The 9,538-nt window shown below is 35.5% G+C and overlaps 1 protein-coding gene across 1 annotated transcript; it reads left to right on the top strand.

Moving 5' to 3' along the window:
• The first annotated feature begins 3,776 nt into the window (after positions 1-3,776).
• On the top strand, positions 3,777-7,015 carry LOC141600837 (protein FAR1-RELATED SEQUENCE 5-like). Its single transcript, XM_074421092.1, has 5 exons — positions 3,777-3,864; positions 4,094-4,139; positions 4,784-4,861; positions 4,970-6,329; positions 6,613-7,015. The coding sequence occupies exons 2-5, from the start codon at positions 4,094-4,096 to the stop codon at positions 7,013-7,015; spliced, it is 1,887 nt and encodes a 628-aa protein (XP_074277193.1). The 5' UTR covers positions 3,777-3,864.
• Positions 7,016-9,538: the final 2,523 nt, after the last annotated feature.

Here is a 9,538-nt window from a genome sequence, read left to right on the forward strand (position 1 = left end):
TAAGGGAACAACTCACATGATGAAAACTAGTGGAATGATTTAATTATTTTAAAACCAATTAGCTCAAATGGCAGAGCGTTGTGCAATGCACAAGGTGTGGGTTCGATTCCCATGTTGGTTATTGATCGCTCTTTGTTACTTCAAAGCCTAATTGGTATTTCTCTAGTGGAGTTTTGGGTTTTGGCCTTTTATGTCATGTCCAATTGCACCCAATTTAGATAATTTCTAACATTGACTTTACAAAGGATTCAAAATTGTAATCCTTTGCTCCTTTAGTGGCTATGCACGACGTTTTGGCTTATGCACGCTGTTTGTGCGCATCTAAGTTTGAGCTTCTTCTACTCATCCTCAATTTTGCACATCTGAGTACGGATTTGGCTAACTCATCCTCAATGTTATTGTATTTAAGTTTAATACACTAGATTCTTAAATTAACTAGGCTATATGAGATTCGAACTCATACCTTTGTGCAAGATTTGCACATTGCTCTACCATTTGAGCTAATAGCCGTTAAGATATACGAGTACATAACAAAGATTAAATAAGGGGAACCTTAAGCTAATAGCCTTTAGATATGCAACAATGAAAAGCCTAACCTGCGATTGATTGTCAATGTGATCAACAACCCTAGATTCATTACCATATGACTCCGTGATTGTAGAACGGGCATCAGGAACGAACTTCTGAAAGTCTCACATGAACAGCCATAAAAAAAAACTGCTAGCATGCTTTAACTGATATACGGAGTGGAGTATCCAAAGAACACAAAGACTTCCATTGAATTGAACACACATATTTTACTCCAATAAGATTAAAAGGAGCAAATTTTACATCAAGACCTAGACAGGTGCACAAAATTCAAACTCAACAAGTGTGTGATGAAAGTCATGATTAACCATAACAGCAGAAAAAGTCAATAATAGAAGCCACATTAACGCATGACATAATCAGAAATGAAGTGAATATACGCAGAGGAGCACGACTTACCAATGGTGGGAATAGTAGTGACGATCTCGCCAAGCTTGAGCTTATAGAGGATTGTGGTCTTACCCGCTGCATCGAGACCCACCATCAAAATTCGCATTTCCTTCTTTGCAAGAAAATCGGCTAAACAACTTGGTGTAGTTGGTGAATGTAAGCCCCATTTTCCTAGGCTGAGCAAGAAAACCCCTGAGTTGACACCAACACCACACATATCAATAAAGCAAAGGCCGAACATCATATTTACCACAAGAGCCAAGCATTGCACGAATTGATCTTAACAGATAAAACTCGACTCAAAAATAGCAACTACCATGAAAGCTGTAAACCTCAAGATTTTAAAATTGTAAAACTTGATGAAATGATGACACAATCTTTAATCTAAGATTTGATGCATAAGGCGGTCAGTTATAGAGGTGCAGATACTAAGTTTGCCAAAATTGCAAAGTACCAAACCCACCACCTACATTGCTTAAACAAATATATCAAAAGCCACTTAACGACCATTAATGTAATCCTTGTTGCGATAATTCCCATACCTAAAGACACTATTTGAACCAAAGAAAAACAAATTAGGAAGTTCTAACCATCATTAATGTTATGTTCTGAGTCTGGATTGTTAGTCTTACAAATGTACTCGGACATATATTCAACACCTAAAAATAAAATAAAACCAACTCCAGATCTCATCAAATTCCACTACACCTCTCTATAACCAGTTCATGCAATCACAATCCAATATAAGTTACGCTTAACGACCGTTGGTATAATTCTTGGCACGATGATCCCTGATAACTTAAGAACACCAATATCAATCCAATACCAAGAACACAAACCGCACAACTCTCGCCATCTTGAGCATTACGAGTATTCTTCAAGCTTGTGGAGATAACAATGAGAACGTAAATAAGACGATCTCGATTTGCATTTAAAATAGGAAGGGGTAAACATACATTTTTCTGTTCAGGTAAAGAAGAGCTCCATCTGCGTGTTAAATTTGCAGACGACCCGGATATCGGCAGAATCGGCTTTCATCACGAGGGTAAGAGTCGGGGCAAGGCAAGACAATCTTTTCACCGAGTTATCTTTCTCTTGTGAGCTAAATCTCTGCAAAATGGTACTCCGTATTATTTATCTCTGTGGAATCGTGGCAAGCACACAATTTCATTGTTCAACAATCAACTATAAAATAGGAAAGCATATTCCAAACTCTGACCAAATCAAAGACTAGTTTTCATTGCAGAATTTCATTGCAGAGAAACCAGAACTTGTTATGCACGTAAGACTATGAGAAATTTAGGACTATATTGGACCGTACAACAAAATGAAGTTGCCTTATATGCAGAACAATCTGAATGAGATTGTCATATCCAACTTTAGGCCATGGCAAGAGGAACAATACACTCATTTTCATGAAAGGATAGGCCTGACCTTTGAAGAATTCATGGCACATAACTTTGTTTTTATTCGAACATCAAGGAGTCAAGGACTGACAAGTGATGAGTGAAGTTTAGAAATACATTTCCTGAACGTGTAAAAGAATATAATTACAGAATACTCTCCTCGAATCATAGAAATATTATGTTTTTTTCACCAGAATTAAGCAAGGGTAACAGATTTTTTTTGCATAATTACTTTCATCGCCTATTACATTCATTGCAGAATTTCATCGTTGCATCAAATTTCAAATTGGGTTCAACTGTACAAAAATCACTATTCCACGAATAAACTAAGCCTTTACCTATTAGTTCATCAAATAGTATTAACCTTGGGCATGCAATTTCTAGCTTCTAACTCCGGTAAATTCAGATAACAATTGTCCGTATCAAAATTCAAGCAAGATAGTCCAACTTCACAAATAATTTAACAATAACTTTCGTCAACTATTCCACAAGCACATACTGAAATTCAAGCATTTTCTAGGTCGACGAATCTAGGTCGATCTTCGTGTTCATTCCATTTATCCGCATGATCATCCATAAGCATCATGACAAATAAGAAAGCGCAAAACACAAATTTGAACTAGTATATACAAAATCAAATTTACGCACTTCTACAACAAGTCAACAACAGATCATTGATTCTTTGGTCAATCAATCAACAGACTTCCCTAGCCGACTCACAATTAGTAAATTAAATACGTAAGTAATTAAACTAGTGAGCTTTAATTTAGCAAATTAAATAAGTAGATCGAAAATTAGTGTGATGGATACGGATGAAAGAAGGATGAATCGAAATGAAGATAAGTTAATCGAAGTTACCTAATTTCAGGATGACAATGGCGGTCGGAAAGCTCAGTGATAATGACGGTTTAAAAGCTCACTGATAATGGCGAACATGGAGCTGAAGATGGAGGAGCTCGGTTGAAGATGAATTGTACAGAGAGAAAGTGGACGAACTAAATTAATTGAGTAAATGATCGAAAAATGTGTGAGTTAGTCAATTAGAATTATATAGGGGACACATGGCATTATCTGGTGGGTCTATTATTTTTAGATCTGACGGTTTAGGATGTGTCCAGCCGCCTCACCCTAAGAAGGGTGCCTCACATGATTCAATTTCTCTCTCTCTCTCTCTCTCTCTCTCTCTCTCTCTCTCTCTCTATATATATATATATATATATATATATATATATATATATATATATATATATATATATATATATATATAGGGTCGGGGTGGTCAGTACGAACTAAAGTTCGGTGCGAACTGCATTTAACCGACCCCCTATATAATGCATTTAAATTCTCAGTTCTTCGTTCCTCTTTCAAACTCCATTAATGCGATAACAAATTCTCATCTTGATTTCTTCGTTTCTCTTTCCGACACCATTGCTGCGCATCAATCAAACTCCATTATTGCACCTCGGAATACAAATTCAAGGTAAGTTTTAATTAAGATTTTGAAACAAATCCAATTTAAAAACTTAGGGTTTGCTTAAAAATTGAACTTGATTAGTTTTTTGGTTTAAGATGGTATTTTGTGGTTTTGATTCTAGATTTGTTGGTACATTAGTTGATTAAAATTATTGTGATCGAAAAATTAGAGTTTCTTTGATGATAAAACCATCTAATTTGGGTAATAATCTAACAAGAACGAATTTTTATTTCAGATGGTAATAATTGAAGAAGAAGATTCGGTAATGGCAGAAGTCATAGGTAACTACTGTTGCATGTTCTTTGTATCCAGCAAGTTAAAGATGTATATGTATGTAGATGTATGAATGTGTCTTCAAATCTTGTTGTTTACATATAATTTGAACAAGGGAATTATCGTGATACATTATTTTATTATTGCTGCTAATTAAGACCCAAAATAAGTTGCTTTCATTGGCTGTGTGTATCTAGGTAGTTGAGGATGTGTTTCTGTCAATATTAAAAAATGTATGATTGTAAATTTGCAGGGAGTATTACTTTGATCGACTTAGATATTAAGGCCCTGTTTGGATTTAGAGATTCTGTTTGGATAAACTGTCGTAGTTAATTTCAGGTACCTGGGTTTCTGTTTGTAAGCAACGACTATCAATTATGGTCTAAAATGTGTATACAGCCACCTGAAGGTGTGTTTGTAGAAGGACTTAAAACTGTATCTAGCTACCCTTAGATAGCATAGAGGGAATGGGATGAAAATAGTGCAATAAACAAAAGGTAGCAAAGTGTATATAGCTTCATAAATGAGTGTATATAACTACGTAGACGATTGTATGTAACTTGACAAATTAAAATTACGTGTTCCACTACCTAGGATTTTGGGATTATGTTTGATTCCAGAATTCAGTTCTTTTCTTTGATTTTCTGTGCAGACATTGTAGAAGTTACTAATGTGCAAGCGTCTTCAAGTAATTCAAAAGAAAATCAATTGCTTGTCACTAATGTACCAGGTATTAAATTGTAGCTTCTAATTAAGTAATGTATTGTCTAAGAAGCTTGTGTAGGTGGTAACAGATAAAATTAAAATCATTTCCTTTTGTTTTTTTTTGATGTTGTAGCCACCCCAGAAGTTGATTTCGATAATCAAATAGTGGGATTGCCAAGATGCTCAGCAGAATTAAAACCAGCATTGTGGATGAAATTTGCAACTTTGGAAGAAGGCATACATTTTTATGAGGAATATGCCAAGGTTTGTGGGTTCCTTACTAGATTAGACTCAACAAAATTAGTTGACGGGATAGTTACACACAAGTGGTGCGTGTGTAATAAACAAGGCAAAAGTAATCACAAGGGTACAAAAAGAAAGAGGACCCTTACGCGAATTGGTTGTCAGGCTAAGGTTAGTTTTAGAAGAATTCAAACGGGTGAATACGAGATTTATGATTTTGTTGAGGTTCACTCACATGCTATGAATACGCCAACAACTATGATACATTTGAAACCATGTAGGGATTTAAACTTGGTTCACAAAAAAATGATAATGGATAATGCTCATGTAAACCATGGTCCTGTGCAAACATTTAGGATGTTCAAACAGTATGTGAAGGGATACAAAAATGTGGGTGCTTCTTTACAAGATTTCAAAAAATTTTCAAGGAATGTAAAGAAATACATCAAAGAATATGATGCCCAGATGTTAATAGAGAACTTCATGCAGAAAAAGGCTATGTCTCCATCTTTCTATTTTGACTTTGATGTGGACGATCAAAGCAGAATAACTAAGCTTTTCTGGGCAGATCCAATATCAATTAAAAATTATGCCCTTTTTGGTGATGTTGTTTCTGTTGATGCCACTTATAACTTCAACCAATATAAAATGGTGTTTGTCCCTTTCACGGGTGTTGATAACCATAAGGGTTGCATTACTTTTGCAGCGGGTTTGATACGAAACGAAAATGCAGAATCATTTTCGTGGTTGTTTCAAAATTTTGTAACGGCTATGGGTGATCGCTATCCTATTACTATAATAACTGATCAATGTAGAGGCATCAAAAAAGCTGTTAAGGGTGTGTTTGGTGACAAAACACGCCATCGATTGTGTATGTGGCATATAATGAAGAAGTTGCCTGACAAGGTTGGTCCATCGATTTCTCAAGACACAACTTTTTTGAAGGAAATTAACTCAGTTGTTTGGGATGTAGAAATCACTCCAGAAGATTTTGAATCGAAATGGAATTCGATAATTTCCTCATATGAGCTTTGTGATAACAAGTGGTTGAAGAAAATGTTTAAGCACCGTGCTCTTTGGATTCATGCTTACATTAGAGACACATATTTTGGGATTTTGGGCACAACATCAAGATCAGAGTCTGAAAATAGCTTCTTTGGAAACTTCACCAACCCACATGTCACACTTGTCGAGTTTTGGATGCGTTTCCAAACAAAGAATGGATGCTCGAGAGATGGAAATATTCTAAGGTAATGGTGATGATAAGAATTGTTATCCAAAATTGACAACCCCTCTCCTTTTAGAAAAGCAAGCTTCTGAGTTTTACACAATCATTATATTTTATATTTTCCAAGTAGAAGTCCAAGCAGCATGTTATACTTGTGGCCATTTACCATCACCAAATGCAAGTGGTGCGAATGATAATATTTCAATAATTGATCGTGAGAAAGACAAGGAATACAAAGTTGATTTAAGTGATAATAAGTTCTCTTGTTCTTGTAAGATGTTTGAAAGAATTGGGATACTCTGTAGGCACATTTTATGGGTGTTGAAAGATAGGGGGTTTGATCATATACCTAAAGAGTATTTAGCACTGAGATGGAGCAAATCTGCAACTTCCCACCCTCTTTCTACTGTTGTTGGGAAAACTGTACTAGCTGATTGTGTGTCAATCGAAAGTCGCCAGAACAATATAAGTGAATTATGGTCGGAGGTATTTAGTGCAGTCTCACTTGTTGAGGATAGTGAGGAACATTCTGATGCGCTATTTCAATTGCTCCGGAGTTTCAATGAAAAGTTGATTATTTCAATTAAGTCGGGAAAGTCAAAAGATAAGAAAGCTGAGATTGAGATGCTTCTTGGGTCAAAAATTCCAACCAAGTTCTTGTTTTACCACCAGAGAAGTGCAAGAATAAGGGATCGGGAAAGAGGATAACATCAAACAAGGAAAAGGCAGTCTTGGAAAATGCAAAGCCTCTGAGAAAATGCCGTGCTTGCGGTGAAATGAGTAACCATGATAGTAGAAATTGCCCGAGTCGACTCCCTTGAAACTGAATTCAGTGGGTTTGTGGTATATGTGGCATTTGTAGATGTCACTCAAAAAAGTCTGTTATGTTTTGTAATGTTATGTACTCACTTAAAAAACCGATTTCAATGGGTTTTTGGTTTATGTAGTTTTTGGAAAGATTGGTTTTGTATTAACTTCCAACTTTTTTTTTTTATGTACGTTTTTTCTGTTGTTTTTTTTTTTGTTTTTATCGACTATGGATTGACGGAGTATAGAGGGGGTTAGTGTATACATTGTATTCAAATAGGGGAGGTGGCCTGACTAGAGTGTTTGTAGCTGCGGAAGGAGTGTAACTAGGAGGCAAACAAAGTGTATGTAGCCAACTGAACAAGTGAAACTAGCAGTTAAAAAAAATAGGATTCCGAAAAATTGAAAAAGCCAAAATTTAAGATGCAACATCATTTCAATGAACTCTTGAACATCAAATTAAAGTAAGTAAAGACTTCTAAGAAGTATGTTTAATTAACGCATCATGATATTAGAAATTGCTCAAGTTGCGAAGTGTTATTTCGTTGTCTAATGTCTCACGTTTACTGTTCAAACACTTTGCTTCTCTATTATTAAACATACTTTTATTGTGTACCCTCAAAAGTCGAGGTGTGACACACATAATTAAAAATAAAATATAAATACAAATTGAAGATTAAGTTCTTTATTTTAAAAATGAGTAGGTCTTGCTTAAGACGGGTCGAATCTTAAGGCGGGTAGTTACACTCACAAAACGAATATGGAGGACAAGTGGGGGCACCCCCCATGTGCCTCCCACTATCCTCTATTTGCGCATTTTGTCTCACAAAATGGTATCCGTCTACAACTTAAGACGGATAGTGCCCGTCTTAAGTAAGAATTTGTGTCAATTCTTTTTTGATTCTTTTTGGTTGACCTTTATAAAAGAACATTCATTCGTTCAAAAAAACATTCATTCGTTCAAAAAAATTCAAACTTAATTCGCTCACACCAAACATTCATCCTATGAATCGATTATTTCGTGCATCGATTCATAGAATGCACCAAACGTTTCTATGCATCGATTCATCGGATGCATTGCATCCGCTTTAATTATTTCTATATAAATAGGTTTTCATGTGTTTGTTTCAAAAAACTTCAAACTTAATCTATAATCGAAACTACACCAAATAACTTTCCATAATCGCATACTCAATCATCCCCTAATTATGTCCGATCGTCCTATGAATCGATGCATCCTATGAAACCGATGCATCCTATGAATCGATGCATCCTATGATAAAATAGAAAGTTTCGGACGCCATTCCGTAATATTGTACGTCAAACCTGTGATGTGTATTCTTTATAATTTGCCAAGCACAAGAGATGGGTTTGGAAAGGAAACTCTCTCATATGATCTTGACAGATTAGTAGAAGTTATTCGGGGTGCTGGATTAAATTTAGTTCAAGCTATCCACCCGGCTATTTCTTCAAATGGGTCGTTCAAGGGACATGCAATGATTGAGTTTGGAGCGGGAGATGAGCGCGAATGCTTCCGTCAAGCACGCAAACTGGAGCGCGCCTTTCTAATAATGAAGCTTCGAGGTGGTGGTTTGAAAACGTTAAACCTCCGTCAGGACCATATTTATGGGTTGCTAATAGAGATGATTTGGGACTGGTGGCATATTTGTATGCTCAGGGGCCTTCCTTTGAGTTCGGGACAGTTCCGCTTGCATGGGAAAACGACCCGGTGGATTGGGTTGAAGGTGATAATGATGTTTTCAGTGATATTCGTTTTGAAATCCGCAATTACTTTCCGGATTATTAATTTGTACTGCACTTTTTATAATGTTGGTTATATTTTATAACATCATCACTGATAATGATGTTTTCAGTGATATTAATTTGTACTCCACATTTTGATCGGTAATTAGTAATTATCCTTTGTTTGTCGCATGTTATGCAAAACTATTACGGAGTACTACATTTCAAATTTCTTCAATTTTTGTGTTGTTTATTTGTTATTAAGTGTCAAGCATTATAGTAAGTTTTCCTCATTATGTTACTCTGATTTTTTAGACAACTTGATCAAAAGTGTCAAGTATGATAATTTAATACTAATAACAGAATTTCAATTAGCCGGAAAAGTGTATGGTCACAATGAACTCTTGAACATCAAATTACTCCAACCAAATCATTTTTTTTTATTATGGACTCGTGGAATGTAACTACCAGTCCGAAAAAGTGTATCGTCACAATGCGTCATTGTATACTTGTTTATATAAACTAGGAAAACACATCATCTATTTTATATAAATTTAGTCTTAAATTTTTCATATTCTTAGATGGAAAAATGGACAAAAAGTTCTGAATTCTCCTACAAAGATGGCGTTTGTATCGAACATCCTTTTCTAAAAATAATGAACGAGTGTATCTAGCAAGACG

Source organism: Silene latifolia, chromosome 9, assembly GCF_048544455.1.
Source record: "Silene latifolia isolate original U9 population chromosome 9, ASM4854445v1, whole genome shotgun sequence".
Taxonomy (NCBI): Eukaryota; Viridiplantae; Streptophyta; class Magnoliopsida; order Caryophyllales; family Caryophyllaceae; genus Silene; species Silene latifolia.